We start from the raw sequence: 27,480 nt of genomic DNA on the forward strand, positions 1-27,480 counted from the left end.
CCCAACAAAGACCAAAAGGGTGCCCCACAGTGGCGGCAGGGCCAGCCTCAGGCCCATCTTCCCTGAGGAGTCTGCACCAGGCACCGGGACTGGGCACCTCGAAAACCCAGGCCAGTGTCTGTGGCTCTGCTCAGAGTGCCCGGGGATGCTGGGGGTCCGGGAGAGAGTCCCTGCGCCAAGGCCGCACCCACAGCCCCCAGAAGGGCACTGCCGGTGTGGGAGCCCCTACCACCTCCCCAGGGTGACCTGAGGACTTCCACAGATATGGGGGTCAGGAGGATCACGAGGAAATAAGGCTTCTTGGGGACAACTATCTGAGCCCCAGGAGGTGCCACAGGGAGGGCTCCATTCTTCCAGCAGTCCCTGTGGGTAGCAGGACCTCAGGGTCCCACCAGAAGTCAGGCTGCGGTCCACAGGTCCCAGAGCACCCCCTGTCCCCCCCCCCCCCACCCCCCGGCAGGCCAGGTGGGCAACTGAGGACAAAGCAAAGGCAGCAGCATCTATTTATTGGACGATTGCAGGTTCTCTCCTAGTGAGACAGAGTGCACGGCTTCATTCAGGTTATCTGCACATTCCAGCAAGTCTGGGGGGCACAGGGGAGGAACCACAATGAGAGCCACAAATGTATGGGGAAAATGTACTATAAACCGTTGTTTACATTTTTGGTTAAAGAAAGAAAACTTCCTAATTGACATCCCACTCATAAGGAGAAGTGGGAAAGAAAAGAATTTGGTTTAATCTGGTGTCTGTGTATCTTCTCATTTTGTATGTACAGTTCATTGGGCACTGCTGCTGTCCGCCAGCAGAATACCTTAAAGTAAAAACAGGTATCAGGGAGGAAAAGTATTAACAAAAGGAAGCTCAGAAAGTCGGCTTCAGGAGGGCAGGCGGCTCAGTAGAAGCAGACCGTGTGCAGGAAGGCTCGGCCGCTCTTCTCCTCGAATTCCTGTAGCAGCTCGTCGATCTCGTTCTCCATGTCCTCTGTGTGCTGAATCTGGGGGGAGGCACAGGCCGCCTGAGCGGGTGCGGAGGTGGGCGATGGCCCTGGGAGTTGGGGGGGGGGGGTGCCGGGCACCCAGCCGCCCGTGCCCCGACCCAGTGCTGACCTGTGCTCTGGAGACTCGCTGGCACCCACCCCCGCGGGGGCCTGAGAACAGAGGGTTCGGGCAGTCCCCGGCCTCCGCCTGCTGTAGCCCACCCGGGAAGGGGCCGGGCTCTGACCCCAGGAGGCCCGCCCACTGATGTCCCAAGTACACGGACTGGGGACCTTCGCCGCCTCCGCTGTCCCCATTCCGTAAAGGCTCGGTCGCTTGCCCAAAGCCAGCCCGTGCTCTGCAGCGGTGGCGTCACGTGCACGGCAGGGTGTTGGGACATCTGTGGCGTCCCCCCCCCCCCCCCCCCCCCCCCCGGCTGCCACTATGGTCCCTCCCAGTTGTGAGAGCCAGAGCTGTTAGCAGAGAAGGCCAGACGTCCCCTGGTGGAGACCCTTCCTGGAAGAAATAGGTGCTGCTGGCGGACGGCCCAAGGGTGGCCCGGGGCCGGCGCGGGCCGCACGGTGGCCGAGGCCGCTCACCGGCCCAAGCCTCGGCCTGTAAGCAGCGCCTCTCTGACACGAAGAGACCCCCTGTACCTCGCCTCTCGTCGGGTGACCAGAATGGAAAGCGCACGCGCAGCTTCTGGGCCATGCGCTCCCCTTCAGCCCTTTGTCTCGCACGATGGCCATGCTGGGAACAGAGGCTGGCTGTGTGGAACAAGACACCAGGGCCTGGGCCCTCACAGCAAAACAGTCCGGGCCTGCCTGTCTCTGGCTTCTTGGTTAAGCCACACGTTTCCCTCATTTCGGCCTCTCCTAGCCAGCTGACCTAAACGCAGAGCTTGTGGGCAGAGGACAGGACGAGGCGCATGGGTTTCTGCTTGGGTCAGTCCTTTTGTCACATCTGAGAGGGAAGGTCTTGCTCTGAGCACAGCTGCACGGTGGCTGCAAAAGTCCCTGGGGTTTTCCACTCGAGGGAGGTTTGCCCAGGGCCGCTCGGGCGGGCCAAGGACTGACAGGTCCCGAGGGTCAAGAGAGGAGGACCCACCGCGTCCACAGAGCTCTGACGGCACCTCTGAGGGCCCCAGGCTCCCTTCGACGTCAGCCGGGTTTCGGCAGACGGGTCTTGGTGGGCACGCACGGCCATCTCCGCGGAAGCCGGACGTGGAGCAGGGCACCGCGCCTCCATCAACCCAACGAAAGGCACAGAGGCAAGTTCTTAAGCCAGAGCCGTGTGGTCGATGCACAGATCTGTGGGCGCCTCTGCACCTACTTTAACATTTGAAAATAACCCGAACGTGAATCCGAATCACGTGATAGCCGCTTTCCTGGTAAAACCCGTGTGTCAGGAGAAGGTGGCCCTGGTCAAGTCCCTCTGGCAGAGACTGCTCCTTGGGGCCCTGGGTCAGGCAGACCTGGGCTCCTGGGCCAGAGCAGGGGACAGGAGGGCACAGGGTACTCACACACTGGCACAGCTCGCAGATGAGGAACGCCCCCAGCGTGGCCTCTTCGTGGTTATCCTGGATGTCCACGTTGATCACGTGCACCGGCTGGCAGGTCTCCTGCTCTCTGGAGTTCAGATCTAACAGGGACGAGACACAGCGGTCAGAGGCTTCAGAACCAGAGTGTGAGGGGGCCGACGCGCTCCCTGCCTCTGGCCCCTGGGTAACAAGCCAGGCCCGAGCACTTGCACGCCAGACATGGGGTGACCCAAGGAGACCCGGCGACGGTCATCCTCAACGAGCTGGCCACGTGGTCCCACTCGCCGAGCACCAGGCCCCTGGTTCCTCTGCTTCGCACATGCTCCGCACGTGCCCGAAAGACTTAAAACCCGCACCGTGCCGTCGGCCGACACACAGGTGGGTCTGCTCTGACGAACGCGGCCACCCGAAGGCCACCACCTCCCGCCCCCACCCCCACCCTCGGCACGCAGGCTGGGGGCCGAGGAGGAGGGAGGGCCCCATCCACCCCACCACGGCCTTGACCGCTCTCCCCTGCCCACAGGAGCCACAGGAACCCCGCGCCACGCCCCGGGCCGGGAAGCGCGAGCCGGGCGCGGGGCAGCCTGGCCGTCCGGGGACCGGCTCTGCTTCACAGCCAGGGGCGCCCCCGAGGCCGTGACGGGCAGACGGCCAGCAGGCGTGCGGCGCGCCCAGCCTGCATCCTTACCCTCCACCACCTGGTCGTACACCCTCTCTTCGCAGGTGAGGATCAGATCGAACAGGTCTCTGCAGTTCTGGAACCTTTCTGGCCGGGGCTTGATTCTCTTGTTTCTGTCCAACATATGTAAAATGCCGTTCTGCGTATAGCTAAGCGCCGGAGTCAAGGAAGCTTAAAGACTTGTAGTAAAGCTGGGAGCGCCTACAGCCCAGCCCAGCCCAGCACCTCGGCGTCTGCAACAGCAGAGCTGCTGGACCCCTTCCTGGCAGGTGCATCAGAGCCACGGAGGGGCTGAGGCCGTTTTAGGGTGGACCAGGCCAGTCCCTGGAGTCCTGCGGAAGACAAGCCGGGCGGGGGACGCGCTTGCCCTACACCCGGCAGCCCTTCAGACCAACCTTTTCTAGAGAGCAGAGACCTAGTGTCTACAACCTGCTTTTTGACTCACCCCCCGGCAACTCTGTAATCACTCACACTGAGCACAAGCCCTTCAGCAAAGACAAAGCCAGTCCCAGGTCTGGCTCAGTTGCTGCAGTTAAAAAAAAAAAAAGAAAAGTCTGGAAACCCACCAGAGAAAGGGAAGCATGGAGGAGGCTGGGGGGTGGGGGGAAGCAGGGGGCCGACTGAAAATAGAAGGTGGTCCAGGCCCCGCAGGAGGGGCAAGCACCTCACGTGGGACCCTCGAGACAGGGCCACACCCGACCCAACCCAGTGACCCCAGGGATAGGGTTCACCACCTCAAGAGACAGGGACAAAGTCCCCAAAGATGAGGTCCGTGGTTATCACTAAAGGGCATTCCAGACAGCTGGGAATAAGCATCTTTAATTCTGTTTACGAGACAGATTAGCTGCTGGAGGACTGCTGAGTGATACATTTTAGGGCTCCCCCAGATCTTAAGTTAGGGCGATTTAATCTCCTATTACTCAAAATACATTTCCTACCTCTTTGGATAATGGAAAGAGCTTCTAGAACATCTGTGAGTGGCCCGTGTCGAGTTTTACATTGAAAAGACACCCGTCAGCTGCCAGACCACCGAACCCCCGTGTCGCCCCTGGGCTGGGCCCGCAGCCCCTCCTGCCCCCCCCCCCCCCCCCCCCCCCCCCCGGCTGTGCTGCCACTCGGGAGGCCTTTCAGCACCCGGCCCTTCACACGCTCGGCACCGAAGTCCAGCGTAAAGAAACGGCTTCGGGAAGGCCCACCCGCTGGTGCAGGGCGGACAGAGGCGGCTCAGGCGACCGGGGCGGCCCGTGGTCTCGCCCCCCCGCACCCCTGCCGGCAGGGTGAAGACCACGGCGCCCGACCGTGTCCCGTGTGTCCTCAGACACACACCTGTCTCGGGCGAGGCCGAGGCTTGAGGCTCCCGGCCCCTGGGGACAGGTGGCCACCAGGCGCTCGGGGAAGGCCCCTCATTGGGGCCTGCAGCGCTCAGGCCTCGTGAAGCCGTTCCTCCTTTGCTTCGGCCTCAATCACTTACAGAGAAGAGGAACAGATGAAATGATTCCTGTAAGGAGAAAAATGCCTCGTTCGGGGACCAAACCCTAACCTTCATTAGTGTCCAAGGGAAGAGTGACGGTGGCCTTTCTGCACCGTCTCCCGGCAAACAGCAGAGATGCAAGGCCGGGTTGGGCGGGAGCCTCTGAAGACCGACCACAAACCCACCTGTTCTCCAAGTCACAGTGGCCCGGGACAGGGACAGGGACAGGGACAGGGACAGGGACAGGGTGTGGAGGAGCAGAGAGAGGCCCCGCCGAAAAACTTATCCGGGCACAGCGAGGCCAAAGCAGAGGTCAGCAGAGGGCCCTGCTTCTGGAAGGAGGCAGCACCGTCAGACCCCCCACGACGCACGGTTCTCCTGTGGCTGGCAGCGACGGGGGCCCGGAAGCGGCCACCAGCTTAGTAAGGGGCCGGCCAAGTCCCAGAGGCACGAAGGCATCTCCAGGGATGGGGCAGCAGCGGGCCAGAGTCTCGCCCTCAGACGGGACGAGCTCCCTTGTCCAGCTGGGGAACGGGTTCCCGGGAGGGTGGGGACATGGGACGTGGCATGCGGGCTGCCACTCTCCCCAGCACCCTGACCGGAAGCGCCCTGGGATAAATGGGGAGGCTCCTGATGAAGCTTCTGCCTCCAAGTGAACCCCGAGATCTTTCCAGAAGGCCAAGTTGCTGGGGATGAAGCCGGTTACGCCCTCTCGCTCTTGCGGCACAATGCGGACCCGCAGCGAGGTTCCCACCTGCCGAGCAGCGTGGTGTGACGCGGGGAGCCACGGCGCACTCCCGGCTGACGGCCTTGTCGCCTCACTCCTGGCCTTCAGAAGGCAGTTGTCTTCACCGCTCTCACCTGCAACAGGTGAAGGCAGCAGGTCCCCGCCCCCCCCCGCCTTCCCCCCGGGGGAGGACCTGGTGTTCTGGTCACATCACGGGAAGTACAAAGGGAAGGGTCGTCTTCAAACACTCTGGGGTCTCAACTAGCAGACGACTCAGACCTCGCCAGCACCAGCGCACAGCACGTGCTCAAAGCTGTTACGTAAACCTCAGCAAGCAGGCCAAACGAGACTCAGGGGAAGCCCCTGGGATGCAGGATGGGAGACTGTCCCCGGAAAGAGAGCAAGGCGATGAGGGAAGGAACAGGGAAGCCACGATAACTCGTCTTCTCTGCAAAGTTGAAATGCGCACGGCAAAACACTGCAGAGACCACACCAAGCCCGGAGGGAGCCCCGGGGGCCTGGGGCCAGCCTTGCCTCAAGGGGCCGCCCTTTGAGGGATCTAGGCTCTCCCTGAGAGCAGAGCCACACGGCTCTCGTTCTGATTCAAAGCAACTTTTCCAATGCCAGGTTTAACCTAAAGAGGTTTAGCCGAACTCTTTTCTCTCTCCAGTGATTTCCCAAAGACGAGGGCTTCCACAGCCATTTTGTGGACGTGTACCCTGGGCCCCCCGAGTTAGACCCTCACAGCCCCAGGGGAAGCACAACTTGCTGTCCCGTGAGGAGGGTGAGGGAGGGGATGGAGGGAGCCAGGGACTGCCACAGAGCAAGGCCTGTGCCCCTTGGAGCACCTGCGGAACCTTGGCTCAAACAGAGAGGTTTCCATGAAGGACGGAGGGAAGGCGGAGGTTTCCGCTAAAGACAAGGGACAGGAGACGAGCCATCTGCAGAGCTCGCACAGGAAAGGCGCCGCAGGAGCACGAGGGCCTGACGCTCGCTCACCAAGGCCACAGACTTCCCAGGGGAGCCTCACGCTCCACACCCTCACCAGGCTGCCACCAGGCACCAGCGTCCCTGCTCCCCAGCCGAACAGAGGCTCTTGCCAAGGATGGGGAAGCACAGCCCAAGCCTCGTTTCCCCACAAATGTCACCAACCAAACGTAATCAAGACAAACCCTGGTGAGAGGCGGGGCATGCTGGCCCCACAGTGCCCGTGGATCCCAGAGGCTAGCAACCAGGCCAAGTCAGAACCTTCACCTTGGGGCGGGGGGGGGGGGGGGGGGGGGGCGGGGCCTGGGCCAGTATACCCAGGCAGGGGTGCACTGGGCTCCCCTTCCACCCCCCGTGGGGGTTAGCAGACCCCAGGCGGCTGGATCAGGCCCTGGTTCCACTGTTCAGGCTGTGTTAACAGAGGATGCCCCGCTGAGACGATGGGTGACCAGACCCCTGTCAACACCTGCTCCGGTCCCCAACACTACCATACTTAGTTCAGGTCTTTCCACTTGCTGGCCTTGGATGTAAACCCAAACCCTCCATAGTTAAGGCTCCCCAAGCGTGGGCCACACCTAGAGAACCTGCTCATCTTTTTAAACCCTGCATCTAGGGTTGATTATATGCAAACATAAGATACGGAGCAAGAATTTTCAAGTGGGGACCCAAGTCCTCTCTGGGGAAAGACCCTCAAGGGCAGCTCAGCTCAGAAATGCCCAAGCACCGCACCCCCCCACCCCCCCCACCCCCACCGCAGGGTCTGGGCCACCACAGGTGCTCAGCATGGGGGTGGGTGACGGTGAGGAAAAGGCCCACCGCCTGGCTGAGCCCAGGTCCATGCTCCCAAGCCGGAAGACAGCCAGCCATGCCCCAGGAGAGGACTGGGGCTTCTGAAAACCCCCTGAAAGGCACGGGGACAGAGCACAGTGTTAAAGTCAGCAGGGCCATGCTTCCAGGAAGCGCAGGGTACTATCCCGACCCCAAATCCACCACGAGGGACAACTCCCTGGCCCAGGAAGTTAGAACTCCCAGTCGGCAGCCCTCTTCTCTGCTGCCCTCAAGAACCCCCTGGGCACCCCTCCTGCCCCCAGGGACTTTCCTTTGGAGTGTGTGACCTGTCAGAAGTGGGGAGAGGCGTCCGGGCGCCCCCACCGTGCAGCTGGAGCCTCTCAGGTGCCTGCTCCCCTCAACGCACCTAGGGAACAGGCAGGGAATGAGCCTCCCCACCCATCTCAGAGAGCATTCAAGAGCTCAGTTCAAATTCAGGATTATGTGGTGGCATTTCTGCCTTCAACTTCAAATCAGCACCAACTGAGGCCTGTGGCCAGCGGGGTCTCGCATTTGCTGAATGCACGGGCTGGTGCCCTCCCTGCCCCGGGAGCCACAGTGACGTGGCTGTCAGCCTCACACACCCAGGGCCAGACGCCGCAGGGTTTCCCTGGATCCTAGATAACGTTAGAACAAAACCTCCAGGGTTTAGTTTAAGGCCTCATTCAAAACACAAACCCAAGAGCCGAAGCAGGTCAGGAGCACTTCTGTCTCTGTGGGGAGCCCTCAGGGTAACTTAATGTTCAATGACCATGTCCACAAACAGAATACTGAGCACCGGGTCCTGCAGACACACAGGTGGCAACGGGGGGCTGTACACACAGCACCCCCCAGAGAACACAGCTCCCAAGAACCCACCAGGAGAGGTCACTGGCACTGTTCTTAGGAACAGGTGTTACTTACGTGAAAGATAAAGAAAACGAGAACAGGCCTCTGGGGTAGCACGTTCTGAGTGCGGGGACCAGAGGCCTCCCGGGAGGCCCAACCTGCAACCCCACAGTGCAAATGCGCTAAGTGGGGACACGGGACAGCAGGGCACACGGCAGGTGCACCAAAGCGGAGGCGCCCACAAGGCTCAGAATCCCACAGCCGCGGCAGGGTCGCCCTTGCTGGGCTCAACCAGCAGAGCGCGTGGAGAGACCTGCGTCAGTAGTCACACTGAGTGTGCCAGCCGAGACATTTACGCCCGGCTCCCGGGGCACACGAGTCAGAGCGTCCCTGAGTACAGCTGGCACCTGCCAGGCGAGCTCACCCGGCACACACGGGCCGCCGCAGCCCAGGGGCACCAATGGCCTCCCCACAACTCACTGGGGAAGTTTCCAGTTTGGGGGGGGGGGGGGTGCGGCTCACATCCTGTTGGTTTACTCAGCGCAGAAGGATGCCGTCGGAACTACCCTGGCACTCGGCTTCTGGAGCGGCTGCCACCCCACACCTGGCCACGGCGGCTCTGCACAAAGAGGCAGCAGACACTACGGAGGGAAGGGTTACATCCTCTCGTTTCTTCAAAGGAAACACCCCCTTTAAAGGGGGCTTACAAAACGCAGCACTGGCATGACAATTCTTCCATCCTGCGGGCCACGCCACCTCCTCAGAAACCTGGAGGTGGGGGCAGTGAGGTCACTGACCCCCCCCCCCCCTTCCCAGGCTGCTCCCGGCTTTAGCGAACGTGTGGGCCTCACCCCTGGCCACCTAGAGTCGGCTTCAAGTGAACAGACGACAAAGGTCCACCATAACACGCTGTCCAGCATGATTAAACTTTAGCGCTTCGTAGGAAGCTTTTACGTAATAAAGAGATGACGGGGGCGCCTAGGTCAGTCGGTTGAGCGTCCAACTCTTGGTTTCAGCTCAGGTCATGATCTCACAGTTCGTCAGATCAAGCCCTACGTCAGGCTCTGCACTGCCAGCACAGAGCCTGCTTGGGATTCCCTCTCTGCCCCTCCCTGCTTGCCTTCTCTCTCTCTCTCAATAAATACACAGGAGAGAAGAGAAGAGAAGAGAAGAGAAGAGAAGAGAAGAGAAGAGAAGAGAAGAGAAGAGAAGAGAAGAGAAGAGAAGAGAAGAGAAGAGAACGAGACGAGACCACTTGTCCAAACAGGTTAAACCACCACATCCGCTTAAATCTGAGGAAGTTCAGAAAACAAATTTAAATAACTTGGCCAGATAAATAAAATTACAGTGGGAAAAATATCTTCAGTCTTTGTGAGTGTGTGCGTTTTCACAGTAGGCTCCAAGCCCTACGAGGGGCCGGACCCTGTGACCCGAGGTGGAGTCACATGCTCCACCGACCCAGCCGGCCAGGCACAGACACACACCTACCCCCAGCTGCTTAATTTTACACACACTTCAACCTCAGCGCAAAAAGCTGAGCCCTGGGATGGAGCATTTTAGTGAAAGGTAACTTACTTTTTGAACCTTTTTTAAGAAAAAGTTTTAAAATTATGAATTAGACTATCATCACGTCTGGTTTACATAAATGGTTCCAAACTGGACTAAATCCCAGGTGTGCCGTGGAGACAGGAGGGCTGAGCCCAGCAGCACGAACAGCAGACACCCTGCTCTCTGGGCCGCCTGCGTTGACCACCTGCATCCGTGACACGCGGGGCTTTGCCATCAGAAGGCAGCGTCCCACAGGCTGAGCAAGGGCTGTTACTCTCGACGGCCGACACTTCTGTGAATGAGTACAAGAAGTAAAACGATCCCTCTTCCTCATGAAACTCTAGTTAGTGAGCTAAGAAAAAAATAGTTGAGGGTGGCTGGGTGGCTCAGTCGGTGGAGCGTCCGACTTGGGCTCAGATAACGAGCTCACGGTTTGGGAGTTCAGGCCCCGCGTTGGGCTTGCCGCAGGCAGTGCAGAGCCTGGATGCGCGCTCTCCCTCTCTCAAAAACAAACAAACAAAAAAAAACCCTTAAAAAAAACCCTTGTTTTATCACAAAATTTAAGAATCCCAGAAGAAAAAAGCCCAAAGCAGGAACAGGACACGATGAGTAGACAAAGCCCACGGTGGTCACCGAGCTGAAACCGCCCCCACCCCCGTCGAGCACTCAGCTTCTATAGCGTCGAAACGCCTGCCGAGGGGGGAGGCCAGTGTTCACTGCACAGCTGCGCACCTGCCCCCAGCAGGGCTCCTCGTGGGGATCGAGAGCAGCCGGGTCCACAGGCCTCGAAGAAAACAGCCAGCGGGGAAAACAGCCGTGGCCACGGGACAGCCGACGGCGAGGTTCACCGCCAGCAGAGAAGCAAGCTGTGCAGAGGCCTCTGGAGAGAAAGGCCTCGCTGAGCGTCCCCCGCCAACTGGGACGCGCCCAGAACTGCACGCAACAAGGCCCGGTGGGGATGCTTTTCCCAGACTTGGAAATCTTACTCTGGAGGGTAATGGTGATGCCCAGCATGCTCGGAGCGGGGCCGGGACAGGGACGCATCGGGGAAAGGCGGACAGGATTCCAAAGCTTCCAGGTGACCTGCAATCCAGGGGGCCATCCTGGCAGGACACGCCGCTCAGACCTGCTCAGAGGCCGGGGCAGGGAGCAGGCCCTCCTCGAGGGTGCCGATGGCAGCTGCTGCCTGCCCTTCGGGATGTGTCCTCAGAGCCACCCTGATGAAGTCCCTTGTTTTAGAGGCCACACGCCCACTGGGAGCCCCTCTCGGACAGAGGGCCCGGGCATCTGCCGACGACAGCTTGGGCAGCTGGAAGACCCGGTGGGGCCTCAGGCCCTGCGTGTGCATGAGCCCCCCTGCCGCACAGCTCCAGCTAGTGGTCAGTACCAAGGTGGGCGCCGCTGGACCGGTGCCTGCGCTCGGGGCTCCCTCAGGGGGCACTCCACCCCCAAGGCTGGTGGGAAAGCCAGATAATGCCGCAGGGACCCCCGGGACCCCGGACCCCCGTCTGCTGCTCAGCCTGGCTGTCTCCCTGGAGCCCTCCCCGCCGCCGCACTTCCTCCTGGTCAAGGCCCGGGCAGGCTCCCCAGCCCGGGGAAGAGGCCCGTTCCCGTGTGCCCATCCGGCCCCCGCCCCCCCCCCCCCCCCATCCGAGCTCGTGGTGGCTCACCTGGATTCCCACTGTCCAGCACTGGCTACGTGCCACGGGCCACACCATCTCGGAGTTTCGATTCAGGGGAGAAAGGCCAAAGGGAACCACACGCAGGAATCACGGAGCACGCCAAGTGCTACCACGCTGAGGACTAAGAGGAAAGGCCCCAGGAGAGGAGCACACGTGGGAACCCAGACCACCCCTCACCCACACGGATACAGGAGACACCCCGAGCCCATGTTCTCAGGGCAAAGCACTGAAGCAGCACGAAGCAAGGGGTTTCTTGTGGCTGCTCCTCAGCCAGCAGGTTATCAGGCTGGAGTGGGACACGGCGGCCTCCCTGGGCCCCCGGGGTCTGGTCCCCACGGGCCTCACAGTGACCGACCGCACCTGGCGGTTCTGACTGTCCCCCTTCCTCCCCATCCCGTGAGGAAGAAAAGCCAGCCGGAGAGGGTGCGCCCAGTGCTTTGGGGGAAAGGGCAGGTTTGGGGCGTCTTCAAAAGCATTCAAACAGCCTGTCAGCCGTCAGAGGGAGGACTGAGAACGGTGGGCAGGGGAGCCTCTGCCAGAGCCCTCTCCACACTTCGGGGAGAGGGAGAAAGGTAAGCTTTAAGCATGGGGTCTTCGGGAAGGGCCGTAGGGAGCACTGGGACCCTGGGACCATACTCAGAACCACCACATCAAAAGCTTTTGAGTTGGGACTTCTTTCATATGAAGAAATTCAACTCGGAAATCAGAGCGTTTTTTCCAGAGCATACAGGCTGCACAAATGAGAACCTGGGAACCCCCGGAGGAAATGTCAAAGTCAGCTCCCGAGCCACCAGCATCCAACCTAACTGCTGCCCCAACACGAGGCTCGGCGGCCAGTTCAGGCCAGTCTACAATGTCCTCTGACCACCCTTGAGTTTATACGCCCGGCATCAGCAAATCACCTCCCGCAGGCTGGGGAGACCAGGCCTGCCCCCAGCCCCGGGTGAGCTCTGGAAGCAGCGGGCGAGGTCAGTGTTGGCTCTGTCACGCCCAGACACGCAAGCGACCCCTGGCAGCTACCCCAGAGGAGGTGGCACACACTCTCCGACACGGTGGTGGCTGTTCCGGCTCCTCATCTGTAAACTTCAAGCACGAGTGCTTTTCTAAGACCTGAAAGCTTAGATACCAGCAATGCTAGATCAGAGTTTCTCTAGAAATCAGTGTTTGGCTTAAGAAGCAGACGTTTGTTAAACAAACACTGTTTTCAAAAACTACTTAAAAACTACTTTAAAAAGCTGCCAACCAGCATGAAATGAGACAAGGTGCAACGCAGAAGCGAAGAGAGCCTCGGCGCGCCTCGAGCGCAGCGAGCCAGGGGGCAGCCAGGGACCACCAGCCAGGTGAGCGCGCTCACCCGACAGTGGAGCCGGGCCCGGGGCAGGCACGAGAAAGCTCTGGCTGGAGCTGCGGGAACCGTTCCCGCGACGGGACCGGCAGGCGGGCACCCCCCCCCTCCCCACCGGGCTCAGCTGAGCTGGACACAGGAGCCCGAGGAGACCCAGACCACAAGCTTCTGGAAAAGGGTAGAGGCCCTGTTGCACGGCAACAGGGCCTCAGGGAGGACAGACCCCCTCTTGAGCTCCCGTGTCCACCGACCTCGGACCCGAGACAGAGGTCAGGAGGCTGTGGGGATTTACGATCTTAGAGATCATTTTTATTTTCACCTTTTACCCCAAGACAAGTACACAGTAAAGAACGGGGTATACAGTGGCCTCTGGAACCACATGGGGGGGGCGGTGAGGGGTGCTCCCTGCAGGCAAATATTCAGGTGTAACTCGGGACCCTCTAAGAACTTAACTACTAACAGTCCGCTTCTGACCAGAAGCCTTACTGGGAACACAGTCAATCAACACATATTTTGTATGTATCATATACTGTATTCTTAGAACAAAGGAGCTAGAGAAAAATTTAAGAAAATCACAAGGCAGAGAAAATACACTTACAGCACCGTACTGTATTTATCGAGAAAAATCTGCGCACCAGTGGACCTGGGCAATTTCAACTCATGCTGTTTGGGGTCAACTGTACACGTGAATTAACCCAAGGCCTAAAAGACAGTGCAAATGAGGATGAAAAGGAACAAATGGTTAAAAAAAAGCTAACCCCAGAAGGTAATTACAACAGATGGAGAAAAATGAGAATATGGAGGATCCAGGATCCAGGGAGTGAGAGCTCTATTTGCATTTCAAACCCATGTTTAGGGGGCAACTGGTCTCCAGTTAAAAATGTCATTGAGGATATTTAGAGCCACACACTGACTTGCTTTTAAAGACAAGTGATTGGAAGTGATTTTGTAGTTCACAAAGCATGTAGCTACTCAAAGGTTTTAAACAGGCACTCATTTGAACGCACGAAACTCTCAGGCCCGAGGAGGACACCGCAGCCCTCCCCTCCACCGGGTCCAGTGATCCGCTATTGTCGCAGAAGTTACTTCCGGTTCAGGAAAGGTGCTCCAGGCAGGCCCAGGGCTCTTCACCGCAAACCCCCCCCCCCCCCAAGGAAATGCCGTGGGGGCAAGTGCGAGCCGAGCCTCCAAGCCTGCCCCACTCCAGCCCTGGAGCCGTGCTCAAGCCCACAGGGCGAAACACTAACTTTAAAGCTGCTCCATATTCAAAATAACTCCAGGGCAAAGGAAGACAAAACTTAAGGTTAAAAGAGGGGAAAAAAAAAATCATGTCTAAAAATGGACAGTTGGATACACGCTCCACGAGCCTCGAGGACATGCTGAGGGGCTGAGCCCGTTACAAAAGGGCACAAGGCCCAGGACTCCACTTGGATGAAGCGTCTGGACAGAAGGTAGCCGGTGGGTGACAGGGGCGGGGGACGCTGTGGGGGGGGGGGGGGGCGGTGAAAACGGTCCACGATTACCACGGTGATGGTTGCACGGCCCCATGAAGTACACGAAGGCCCACAAGACCGTGAGCTTCGTGTGCTGCATGGATTCTCTGACCACAAAACTCTTCTGTTTTTGACTTGACTCCCAGTACTATTGGTAGATAATTCCCACAGGAAACTGGGGACCAGACCAGTCCAGCTTTATGGACTAGTTTAGGGTTAGCCGAACAAGGTCTGTATCCCACCTCACGCCCCTGCCCTGCTGCACCTCCCACGGCAGGTCCGACAGGGACAGCAGACCAGGGCTTGGCCGCTCAAGCGTCACCGGGAGCCACAGGCAAGAGGCCCCCAACCCCTCGAGGCCCACCCTGCTCAGAAAAAAACCACCTACCTATAAAGTGCTTTCACACTAGCAGGCCTGCCGGCCAAAACTAGCGAGAGCCCCGCGCTCAGCACTGCGTCCTGACTCTGCCTCAGGAGCGCTGTGCACGCACACCCATAGGGCGCCCGACCCATGCCACTGGGCCACTCGGCCTCACCTCCCAGCTCTGCTCACCATGTGCCATTTTTCTCCTGTCCAGTCATTCTCTCTCTTGAAAATTCGAGCATGTACCGAATGTGGTGTTTTATCTGTGAGTTACATCCTAAAATACCTTCCAGCTCTCCACAGCAGGTTCTAAACGTCACTTCCGTAAGAGCCCTGGCAGTCTAGGCTACAGATCTGGCTTTTTAGCTCTTATCTGCGCACAAAAGCCAATGGGGGAAGCAACCAAAGCGGCAGGCCCCCTGCAGCTGGAAGTGCCCCATTACCGGCCAAGTATCCCCTCCCGTGTTATCAGGGCACCTCCCAAGCCCGGTGTCTAACCCCAACACACAGCTGATCCTCCGCCATCGCCTCCTTCCCTGTTCCCCTCATGCACGAAGACTGACGCCCCGTCCTGAGTCTTGCCAGTGTCCACGGGGAACCCCTGGATCACGTGTCCCTCCTTTACTGGCCAAGGGCTGTACTTGGGCGAGCTAACCAACTACAACCCCCTTCCTAAAGGACAGAGATCCCACCCAAGAGAAGTGACTAATAAATCGACAAACGTGTCCCTCCCAGAGCCTCACGAGGGGCAATCAAAAGGGGAGGTCTGTGAAGATGACCTTCCCACGCAGGGTCTCAGGAGGCAAATAGTGCAGTGACAGTTGGAACAGCCACGTCCCTCCCAGCCACACCCTCCCCACGATGCAGCAAAGGCACACACGTGTGGCTGTCTCCTGGACTGGATGCTTTGTGGAGAGACTGTGCCTCTGTACAAAGTCAGCCTACAAAGGAGATTCTGAATTCTGAGCAGCTGGTCTCTGCTCTTTCATTCACAACTGCCAGGACATCACATCAACCCTCCTACTCCAAACCCTCTCATTCTGGTCTTTTTAAAATGTGGTTACGTGCTGCCTGTTCCTAGAAACAGGAGGATCATGGTCAACTCCACGGTCAGAAGGCCTAATTTGTAATGATTAAGGGAGTACGAACAAATAAATATTCTCTGATTTCATTTCCCTCCTGAACATAAGAGTTTTAAAGATGAATGGTGCCAGCTGAAGAATGATCTTCAAAAACAGAGTCTCAAGATAAGCCTCACGACACATGGAGAGTTTATAACAAGCTACAAAAGCCTGGACTTAAGGTCAAAGGTTTTTCCAGGGTAAAGGGGCTGTGGTCAACACTTCTCTGCAAGACTTAAGACCAGCTCTCCACGCAAGGGAGAAGTTCAGGGAGAAAGCCTTCCTGAGATGCTGCTCTCGGTGAGCCAGAGCCCAGCCTTCTTTCTTGGCCCAAGGACACAAGCAGAGCACGTCACTGCGATGCCGGGACCGGGGCACGGCTCACTGGAAATCCTCGGGGTCTCTTCCCAGAGCCGGCTCTGGGCTTCTGAGAAAGGGGGCACGCAGGACTTCCCAGGAAGACGCCGGGTCCACTGCACCACGTGTCCTGGACTCCTGGGAGTGGTGCGTCACAGGTGACCACCATCCACAGGGACTCACAGACAGCCCCATGTGCCAGGCTATGGCACCGTGGCCTCAGTGCCCTCCGAGAACGTTCTCATTGTAGGTGAGGAAGGAGAGCACAGGGGGCAGACGGAATAACCGTCAGGGTCCAGTTTTACACTTTGCTAGAATGACATGTGGAGCCACACTCCAGCTAACTAATTAATCTACAGATTTACAAAAAACATTTATAGTTTATTAAAAATCGTAAGAGCACCAACACGAGGACAAAGTTCTCCGTCTGGTGTTTATATTCCTTGCACTTGGGACATGTCTGGGCTCCATCCTGAAAACTGTAAATCACTCACCGTAACGAGGCAGGCCCCGAAGTTTTAAAGCAGCGCAGGGTGATCATGAAGCGCCCTGGACGAAAGCCAGGCAACAATGATCTTAACCACTGCACAGCCGGAGGTCACGTTCATAAAACCGATTTAAAAAATACCTTTTCTTTCACATGAGTCTTAAGTAGCAGACCCTGTCTGTTCTGCCTCTTCTTGGAATGAAATAAAGTTCTCTCCGGTTATTTGCTTCTGACGTGCTTCCCTCGGTAGCAAACCTGGCCCTCCTACTAACCTGACCCCGTGGAAACGTGGCAGAGATGTGTGAAGCGGCCTGTCTACAGACGCATCGGTGCACGCCGCGCTCACACGTGCGCGCGCGCACGCACACCCACGCACACGCCTACCTACCTGCAGAGGACAGCAGTGGGCAGCCCTGCAGTGAGAAAAGCAACTTAACCCTGTGGTTTCCGCTTTCCTCATCTAAGCTGTTCTGCTTAACGTTAAATCGGAACTTCCCTCGACTCTGTCAAGGTGCGCTCCACGCTTCCATCCGCACACCCTACGTGTCCGCTTCTGCACCGCGCGGGGGGAGACTCCACGCACCCCACGGAGGTGGCCACTACGTGCCCACCTCACGACGCCCCTAAACCGGAGGTCGGAGTGACGTACACGTCACCGATTACACCTGCCAGAGACCAGCACGTGGGGCGTGTAAAGGGGCGGCCCACTGGGATACAGTTCTTTGTCCTTCCTAAGGAGATCATTGTACATCTGGTCGTATGTAGTTTTGAAATCATAAACATTCGGCTTGTCCGGTGCTGGTCCTGGGAGCTTCACGTGGGTTCCTGTTCCAAAGGACCGGACACTGAATCCCCGTTTGCTGAAAGACACGGAAGGAGAGAGAATCACAGTCGGATTAAGACACAAACCTCTCAAACTAAGGGATATGACACGGGAAACAGAGTGACTGCCGATGCTACAGAACACGCTTTTACATCTGTAACTTCTGGCGTCGTATGCACAAACCGTCAGCAATCCTGCAGCATGCTGCGCGAATCTGGATGAAACCCACCCGGACGGAAGACGGAGGGTCTCAACCCAGTTACAAGGTGGCGTCTGAGCACCACAGCTGTATACCACGTCCCCCTAGAAACTTTCTGACCCTCAGGGGCCTGCCAGACACGCAGGGTCAGAGAAGATTTCTTCTGGAACATTCCTGATGCCTGACCACTACCCTGACCTCTGTAGAGGGCTCAGGTTCACAGGACCTCTATCTCCTGACTCCTGAGAGGCTCCCATGGACTTAACAGCACACTCTACCACGGGGAGTGCCACGCGTCCCGTCCCCAGCATCTTGTGGTGTGGGGCTTGCCGGGAAACCAGAACCGAGAGCCCAGGGGCGGCCGGCAGCACCGTGTCGGCTGTGAGGGCCGAGAACAGATAGTCCCCGAGTGGTGGAGACTCTTGTAACCTGGATCAAAGATAAGGAAAGGGACGAGCGTGTCTCCTAACCAACCGGGGGATGTACGCGAAGCGCAGCCCCTGTGACAACCCACACGGGGACAGAGGTCCTCTCACAATAAACACCAGAGGTATGAGGGCCCACGACGCTCTGTCACCACCAATAACCACTCTCGGGTCTGTGGCGGTCATGTGTAAAAGTCAGTCGGCATAGAACTTGAAAGCTTCCAAACTCACGGTGAGTAAAAGTAAAAATTTAAGTGTTAAAAGCGTCTCAATAAATGGGACTTCTCATCATAGCTGTCTATCTGTAAACCATTACCTTCTGCATCTGAAGGGACTTCCCCAGCTGCAGGCCTCGGGAGAGCACGTGTGTTTCCCACATCCTTCGCGCAAGCCCCGCCTGGCAAGAAGGGTCTCGGGCTTTTCTAGAAGTTGGGCTATTCGACTATGTCTGGAGATATTTTTGTTTGTTTACAACTGGGAGGTGCTACCGGTGTCTAGGTAGCAGGGAGGCCGCTAAGCCTCCGACAGGGAACAGGACAGTCCTCCAGGCCAGAATGTCAACAGGGCCGCGGCTGAGCATGCCCTGATGTAGAGGAGGAGACAGATAACCCAGAGGAGCAGGGCACAGGCATGAAAGTTACAGGAAGGAAACGGCTTCATCTCACTCGTCACAAGACAGACGCATCAGACGAAGGACGGGGAGTCTGCTCAGGGGTTAGCGCTCTCCCACTGCCACGTCAGCGCCACGCAGTGAGGACGTGGTCCCTCTTGCTTGCCGCCGTGCCCCTGGCACCTACAGTACCCGACGGACGGCGAACGAACAGCAGTTTTACAAGGGAGAAAAACCTCAGACGGCGCTGCTGCAAGGACTTGTGAGCCTCTGGACAGGGCACCGACATCCGTCAAGCACAAACCGCCCACCCTCTCCAACGTACACACTTCCCTCTGGAAGTCCGTCCTGCGGGCTACGGGCACACATCTGCTAACGGCCCGCAGGACACTCCCCGCAACCCTGACGAGAACCAGCCCGTGTCCCTCCACGCAGCGGGACACGACTGCCGCTGTGAAAAGGGCGAAGGGTGCCACCCACACAAAATCTGGTGCAATTGTTCACAGAAAAATCAAAGAGTGGAAACATGCCCAACTGTGGTGGCACAGGGGCCTGGGAGGGGCTGTGTCCCCAAGGGAAGAGAAGCCTCAACAGCCGGTACCTACTCGGGGCATCAAGTTGGAACAGGGGTGGCCTGGGTGGCTCTGTCGGTTAAGTGTCTGACTTCAGCTCAGGTCACGATCTCAAGATCATGAGTTCAAGCCCCGCATCAGGCTCTGTGCTGACAGCCTGGAGCCTGCTTCACATTCTGTGTCTCCCTCTCTCTCTGCCCCTCCGCCACTCACACTGTCTCTCACCTCACCCGAGTCCTGGGAGTTTGGCAAGGGTGGAGTCACCTGCCTGCGTCCCTAGAAGTCCAGTCCGAGCTGTGCAAGCAGGTCCCCAGGACATCGCCCACGACAGAGAACACGATGATCAGCAAACCAAGGCCCACACGTACCCGAACCGTTAAAACCCTAAAGACAACCAACATTTCCGACACTTAACCGCAACACACCCTGTGCTGTGACCAGAGAGTGACCGGCACGGACACACAGACACCTCTACTCGTGTGCCCTGAGGAGGTACACGCAGACCGTCTTCACCCCAAATCCGAACCCGACTCCTAGCTAGTTCAGATCACGTAGGATCAAGTACTTCCTGCCAGATCACCGACACGCCCACGATGAAGGTCACCTCAACAGCCGACAGAGACAAGCTGCTACCCGGGCGCCAGCCACCTGCTGATCTCCGAGCAAGGAAGGTCCGTGGTCACCTGCTTCCGTGCGGGTCCCATTCCCCTGAAGAGGGTCCTGAGAGAGCAGGTCGTGGCCACAGAGCCCTGGAGGACACACAGCGGTGAGCCCGAATCTGCCAGGAACTGCCCGCAACAAGCAGCCTGCTGTTTCAGCACGGAGCCACTTCCCCCGAAGTGTCCTCAGGATGCCCCAGCGGCTTAGAGCCTGATGCGACGTGGAAAATGCACATCACTGAAGGAAAGAGGGAGGGATTCCTGAGACCAACCCTGGCCAGTGGCATAACCCCCCTTGTTGGTGTGCGAACCCATGCCAAGCCTCAAGTCTCCTGTGAGTTGACCCTGTGGCTCCCGGAAGGGCAGGCTCCCGGAAGCGTCACAAGTATCCGGGATGCGGGTAAGCCAGCTCCACCGACCCCTCACCAGTGTCCGGGGCGCTGGGCCGCTCACATCCCCAGCGTCTGCTGGCCCAGGCACCGCATCTCTAGCCGGCAAGGGAAAGGACGGAGGTGTGCGATGAAACCACATCAGCCACAGAAACAAGACCCCCGAGGGCACAACTCAAGTTTCAAAAGATGAAAAACCACCACCACTTCCAATGGCAGGTTTATCATTCCACTTTGATGCAACAATGTTTCCTGGAGCTTACTGTGCACTGGGGATACAGCAGTGATGAAAACAGACCCAAATCTCTCTTCTCAGACGGTCAGGAGGTCAGGAGGCGGGCGGAGGGACGACAAAGCAGGTGAAACAGTCAGTGCACACCACAGACAGGCCAGCGAGAGGACAGCAGTGGAGAAAGCTGTGGGGCAGGAGCAGAGGGGAGCGGGGGGAGCGGGAAGACAGGGCACCTCAAAGATCTTCACATCCTAGCCCGTGATGCAGAGACCCTGGACCGGACCCCAGGGTGCTCCAGGCAGGCCACCTGAAAGCTGCCCACTGAGTTCCCAGGAGGTTCCAACCAGAGGCCCCTCGGGGCAGGGACTCCCGTCCCCCATCCTGCTGGGGCCGCCACCTGGCAGGCCCACCTATCTCTTCTACCCATCTTCCATCACAGGGGGGTTCGAGGTTTGCATTAGGTGTCCAAATGGAACATTTTCCACTTTTGTCTGTCCACAGCCGTGAAAGTAGATACCCTAGGCTTCCGAGGGGGTGACTGCAGGATCCCCAAAGGGCCAGGTGGGACTCTGAATGGAGGAAGCCAGCCCCCACTGGGAACAGCCTGGGGCCCATCCTCCACACCCTCCCCGACTTTCTGAAATGGCAATCCAACGTATTTTGAAACAAATGAAATGCGGCTTGGTCTTCCCCCAACAGAATGTTCCCAAGTGGCAAAAAGACTAATTGGCAACAGAAGCTCCCTTTCTTCTCAGCTGATGCAAGTGACAGAGGAGCCCATCTTGTGCTGTGACAACACTGCGGTGTGACAATGACCTTACATAAGAGAACTGAACGCTATAAAAACATTCCTGACAACCAAGAAGCTTCGTCTCAAGGACCAACTATTTTGTATGTTAAACTACCCTTTATCAAATGTCTTCCCAAGTATCAAAAAACCTATCACAAAGAACCTATCAAAGAAAATGTTAAATTTTGGGAAACGAATTGTTTCAATTATCATCCCATGACTAAAGGTAAAATAATGATGTTAAAATGAATACCAAAAAGGATCATAAGCTAACATCCAAGTTTTCTACAGTATGGTTATTAATCTAATTTCAAGCATTACTGTGGCCACGACTGGAACCCTAGACCCACCGCCAACCTTCTGAAGGCACACCCTGTGTCTAAGTAGGGCGCGAGGCACGCACGGGCCCAGGTCACCTTCACGCAGGCACATCACTCACTGCTCACCGGCCCGACGTCTAGTATGTGATGACCTCATATGTACAGAACACAAATCAACTGCTCACAAGCATCGCACCTGAATGTCTGCCTGCAGTGTCACAGCGCGAAGACTGCAAGATGAGCTCTTCTGGAACGTTAACACTCCAGGAAGATTCGTCATCGTCTGCTAAATGTTGGCTGAAAACATATTCCGGTAAATATTTTCTAGGGTTTACACCTTACTCTCACCGTCCCCCAAGGTCGACGACAAAACTGAACGGCTAAGCGTGAGATCACCGTGCCAGGCCTGTGACGAGTGAGCCATCACGTTTAGCCCCCGCATCAGCACCCCTTCTCGGGTGTTCCTCCCTCCACAGCTGCTTTTCCTCAACCCCGGCTTCTGGCAGCCCACCTTGCTCTGCTGGTTCCTGTCAGCCTCTCCTGTCCCTGCCCACCCACGCCGCGCGGTGCCAGCAGAGCTGACCCTCGAGACCTGGTACTTCAGACGGTCCAGCGACAACTGACCACCGATGTGCTGCTTTCCTGCTCCAACACTAACTGGCCCTAAACAAGAATGTGTTCCTCATAGATGGGAGCCTGCTGAACTATTCCCCGCTCTGGGCTCCTCCTGTTTTCATCTATAAAAGATTGAAGATGATCCTTTATGCAGGGAAGATTATTTTGGCTCTGAGAGTGGTTACCAGGCTTGGTCTACCCTGTTCTGAACCCATGTTTGTATTCAAACAAAAATCTACGTTCCTCCATCACCCTCACTTCAGTTCTGCCTCCTGAAGACAAAAAACAACGCAGTCCCTTAAAATCTATGAAGGCACATGTGTTCCCCTGGAGGCACCTCCCTCTTTAAGTTCATTTATTTATTTTGAGAGAGAACATGTGCACGTAAGTAGGTGGGGGGCTGGCGTGGGGAGAGAATCCCAAGCAGGTTCCACGCAGAGCCCCACACAGGGCTCAATCCCACGAACCATGAGATCACGACCTGAGCTGAAATCCAGAGTCAGACTTAACCAACTGAGCCACCAGGCGCCCCATCCTCTGCCATAAAGATGTGATTTCAAATCCTTTCACCCTCCCAAATGGTTTCCATTCAAGTGTGCTCAGAACCAAAATATCAAAAGATACAGCCAGAGAGGCTGCATAGCTGACTATCCCTCCCTGGTAAAGGACAAGAGACTACTGGAAATGAGGATTTAGCACAACTGGGTGTGCTGTTATGGTATAAACACAGGCAGCCTGAGACTCGGTCCCATCTGGGAGAGGATGTCTAACTGCCCCTGTCCCAGGGTGGCCGGAGGCCCACATGATCCAGTCATGACACTGAGACTTGGCTGCCTCACCCCAAATCAGAAAACCACAGGACCTCAGCCAATTCCATTGTCCTCCCCTCAGCCGGGACCCCTCTTCAGCCCATGATTTTCCCATCTAGAGTCTCGGTTTATACCCAGAGGCCCTCGTGTCCAAATCCCTGCTGTCACTCGTGAGCCAGGGCTTCCTGCGCTGGGTTCCATCTCCTCACCTGTATTAAGTGTGGACCTCCTAATGGTTACGAGGATGAAATCAAATGGCATTAGAAAGCGCTTGGCAGAGAAGAGCTCAAGAGATTGACCCCCACCTGGTTTCCTTCACATCTGCAGCCTCTCTGCTCATCCTCCCCAAATCACACTGCCTTTCACTAAAAGCAAATTGAGAACTCAGTTCAGCAATATATAAAAGTCTGTCCTTAAAATCGGTCTTGAATGGCTACCATCAGAGAGCTTCCTAAAAATCAACACGGCCCTTAGGGTGCCTGGGTGGCTCAGTTGGCGAAGTGTCCGACTCCTGGTTTCGGCTTAGGTCACGATCTCACGGTTTGTGAGTCTGAGCCCCGCGTCACGCTCTGTGCCAACAATGAGCTGTCTGCTTGGCATTTCTCTCCCTCTCTGCTCCTCCCTGGCTTGCACTCGCGTACATGCGCTCGTGCTCTCTGAAAAAATAAACAGACGAAAATTTTAAAAAATCAACATGGCCGCCGACATCTAGGAGACAGCTTGGAACAAAAAATAAATTAATTGACCCCAAAGGGCAATCTCAGTCTACAGGGCACAAAGAACAGAAGCCTCTGTGGAAACACTCCTAAAAACCTAAAGCGCTCCCAGGACTGGTATCTGAAACGAGTTAGTCTCAAAGGATCAAAAATGATCACCCCAGGGAACACTGTGACTAAAAATGCCAACATTTATTACCACTAATATTTGACCTGTCAAAAATAGTCAAAACTGATTTTCAATAGGGCAAAAATAAAGAATAAAATAAAATAGGGTTTCACTAATAAAACTACCTACTGTGCAGGTTCAATTCACTGCATTCCTTTTGATACTATGCCGTCTCAGGTGGTTGTAACTGAGCTGCAGTTTTCCTTTCTCACTTATCACGCCATTTTCCTAGGCTTTCACAAATGCCCCCTTTATAGGCCCTGACGTTCATAAGCTCTAAGGCGGTAACAAAACCACCACATCAATTTCTTAAAGATGCTTTTAAAACCTGTAAATAATCTAAACAGAAAACCACAAATAATTGTCAAAAGTGAAAATGGCATGAAAAGTTGGTTCATCTCAATAGCAATTTTAAAACCAAAGGAAGGGGGAGATCCTCTTTTGCCCCAGCAGCATGAAAAAATGAAATACCCAAATTGAGAAACTGGGAATTCTCTTAACAGGTACTTTTCTGGGAGACAGTCTGGCAAAATATATGAAAACGTACAATATGCCTATCTTTTGACTTAGCAATTCTATCCCTAGGAATTCATGCCAAGGAAATCAGAAAACTGTGCAAAGATATTCATACGGCACAGGGATGTTGACGTTTTAAGACTGAAAGACAGAAAACAGCCCCAGTGTCTCCTAATGAGGAACTGGCTACAAAATTAATTGCTGCACAGAATTCCTCTGGATTACTGTGTCCTGATTTTGTAACCACTGCCATGACTCAATGTGGATACAGGTATTCAAATTCAGTACATCAAAACAAGAACCGAAATCAAACATTATGTGAAATTACCAAACAACATTTTAATCTCTTAGGCGTCTGTGCACACAGAAACTTCCAGAAGGTGGTACACGGAAAGGGTCCTTTGAGTCATCGCCATCGTCTCCATCTTCTCTGTATCTTTTACAATGAGAACTTTGTTTGCACAAACACTACTTTCTAACAAAGAAATACATTCCCCAAATGTAAGTATTTTAGACCCTAAAGATTCATGTCTAAATTAATGTCACATTCACATCAATAACACCGGTTACCTAAACTTACCTCCTTGTATCCTCATTCTGAATCTCTTTTTGAGTAAAATTTTAACAGTAAAACAGGTAAAAACACGTAAGAATTCCTTCTTGGTGATTATTCGGAGGGGCTCTTCTGCACCCCGATTTCCAGGGGAAACAGGAGACGCAGTGCTGAGCCGCTACCGCCGCTTTGAACTAAACAAGGGCGCGTCGTCTTGTGATGACCGTCTCAGGGAAGTTATCAGACAGGCAAGACTTTTGGAACTGGTTTCATTAACAAAGTTGCTTTAGGTAACTAAAAAAACATTTTCCTTTTGTTACATTTCATCTCAACTTTGTTATGCAGATCACCGCCCAGAACCAGCAGGATGAGGTGGTCTCCAAATAATGCGTTCTTAGAACTCAGGACATTAAATTTTATTTTCCTTGAGGAATCTTCCAGGAATGTTAACCTTACATTCTTTTGCTCAAACTCACCAAACATTTAATGACTCTGAACTTAATTCTAGCACATTCCTGGTTTTAAGACAAGTTCGCAGTTTTAAAGGTTGTAGTTTAAAAACCACCTTCACAATGAATTGTTAGGTTCAAAGCATCCCATGCTCTAACAAAAAACATTAAGCGAATACTGTGGGCTGTGTGGCATAGATTAGAAAAAATTAAACTTCTAAATAGCAGATCCTGGACACCTGACACTCCTACCTTCGTTAAGAAACGGGAGAAGGTGCAGGATATTCTAAGTTTTCCAAGTTACTGGGGAGAGTTAAAGTTGCACTGTGAGAACTACGAGCAGGCACTGTTGTTATCCCTTGTGGAAACTTCCGGGAGAAAAGGCGGTTTCAACTTTGCTTTACTACCAAAGTTGACGTGTATACCAAACTTTAACTGTAATGTGAGAGATCAAGTTCACGTTTTAACAAGTGATTTTGAACGAAAAAAATTACCAAGCGGGAATAAACTTTTATTAAATACATACAACGCCACGATCACAAAAGAGAGTGCTGACACGTCCATTACAAGCGCACAAAAAGCGAATTCACGTGGAGTGCAGAAATTACTGACTGGAGGCTTTGGGGAGAGGGGCATTTTTTGGCATAAGACTCGAAAATGCAGTCGGGGCAAAAATACAAATACATAAAATTAACAAAATAGGCGGTTTTTTTTTTTTTTTTTTTTTTTTTCTTAAGCCTTCCTTTATCCTGAGGTTACGTTGTGTACGTTTTCCAGATCTGATAAATGACGACACCCCCTGGAGAAGGTCGTCAGGACACTACCATCTCCTAGACCCTCACCTGGACTTGGCACTTACCGCCCCACCGATGAAAATCTTACAGAAGATCGGCTATTTTCAGATGCACAAACATACGTGCAAAGTGGATGCAACAGCATCAAGCATCTGGGTTTACCGGGAGCTTGGAGGTTTGCGCGAACGGGAACCTCTGGGCTCAGAACCTGAATTCTCCCGCGACGCTAGGAAACCTGTGGGGGTACCGCGCGGACCAACGAGCCTCGTCGACTCCTCGCTGCGCTCGGCCCCGAAGCCAACGAGCCCGGCGCGGCCCACCCGGCGTCCTTCGGCGGCCGCCGCGCACCGCCTGCCCGGCCGCCGGCGTCGGGCCTGCGGGACCGGGGATTGGGGCCGCCGCCCAGCACCGGCCGGGAACCGGCGCCGGGACCGCCGCCGCCCAGCACAGGCAGCGCAGGGCGCGCGAGGCCGGAGAAACAGCCTGTCGGCCGGCATCGGACAGGGCGCGCTAGGCCAGGGCGGAGGCCCTAACTACCTGAGGATGTTGTGCGCCTCCATGCTCCGGTTCTGGTTGCTCGAGCACACCACCGCCACCCGCAGCGGCGACGACGGCATAGCGGCGGCCGCACCGACCGCGACGCGCCGGCTCCGGGACTCCCACCCAGCCGCGGAGCTTCCGCGCGAGCAAGATGGCGGCCGCGGCGCCCGGAAGTCATGACGCCAAGGCGGCGGCGCCGCGACGTAACGCGTCGAGACGCGCGGCGCGGGCGGGCGGCGCCCCAGCGGCGTTTCGCGCGGGCCCTCGGCGCCCGGCCAGGGGAGGAGGAGGCCCCGCCCCCGGGCGCCGGGCCTCCGGCGGTCGCTCCGCGGCTCCGGGCGTGTGCGGCCGCGGCCCGCGGCCCTCGGCCCTCGCAGGGGCTGCCTTAGGGCCCCCCGGGAGCCTCGCGCTGGCGTCCTACGTCACAAAACCCCGCCGCCGTCGCCGGCAGTGTCGCCCCTGACGCCCCGGACGTCCCGCCGCCGCCGTCGTCGTCGAGAGTGACGCGCCCGCCGCGACAGCGGCTGGGGTCGGTTGTGCGCGTTGTCCCCGGCCTGCCGGACCGCGGGCTCTCGCTCCTGCCGCCGGAGCCGTTACGCGCCCCCTAGACCCGCTCCGCGCGCACTCTGTCAGTCCCCCAGTGCTCCGGGTCGCTTCTGTCGTGGGCCCCCGCCGCCTCCTCTGGAACCGCCTTGCGGCCCGGGGCGCGCGCAAGCGTCAGCGCACGGCTCTCCTCAAAACCCTTACAAGTTTAACATTTAGGTGAAGTTACGAAGCACTTGGGGAGAGGACCCGTGAAGGACCCGCGGGAGAGCAAGTTGACTAGGTCCTCGGGTCGGTTTGGAGGCGCTGCGGGCTCGAGATTTAGG

At 56.4% G+C, this 27,480-nt stretch overlaps 1 protein-coding gene across 1 annotated transcript; it reads right to left on the reverse strand.

Annotated features, from left to right (window-relative positions):
• Positions 1 to 486: 486 nt before the first annotated feature.
• SSU72 (SSU72 homolog, RNA polymerase II CTD phosphatase) lies at positions 487 to 26,802 on the reverse strand. The gene is made up of 5 exons (XM_042950029.1): positions 26,609 to 26,802; positions 17,148 to 17,291; positions 3,203 to 3,342; positions 2,497 to 2,615; positions 487 to 994 (listed from the first exon to the last, which is right to left on the reverse strand). The coding sequence occupies exons 1-5, from the start codon at positions 26,686 to 26,688 to the stop codon at positions 893 to 895; spliced, it is 585 nt and encodes a 194-aa protein (XP_042805963.1). The 5' UTR covers positions 26,689 to 26,802; the 3' UTR covers positions 487 to 892.
• Positions 26,803 to 27,480: the final 678 nt, after the last annotated feature.

This window comes from Panthera leo, chromosome C1 (assembly GCF_018350215.1).
Source record: "Panthera leo isolate Ple1 chromosome C1, P.leo_Ple1_pat1.1, whole genome shotgun sequence".
NCBI classification, from domain to species: domain Eukaryota; kingdom Metazoa; phylum Chordata; class Mammalia; order Carnivora; family Felidae; genus Panthera; species Panthera leo.

What these genes read in the sequence shown, in the direction of transcription:
- SSU72 (XM_042950029.1), bottom strand. Translation starts at nt 26,688, where the DNA reads ATGCCGTCGTCGCCGCTGCGGGTGGCGGTGGTGTGCTCGAGCAACCAG. An exon ending in GAGGCGCACAACATCCTCAG is followed by an intron (nt 17,292 to 26,608) that starts GTAGTTAGGGCC and finishes CGTGTCTTTCAG; the next exon opens with CAAACGGGGATTCAGTGTCC. An exon ending in TCTGCGAGCTGTGCCAGTGT is followed by an intron (nt 995 to 2,496) that starts GTGAGTACCCTG and finishes GCCTCCCCCCAG; the next exon opens with ATTCAGCACACAGAGGACAT.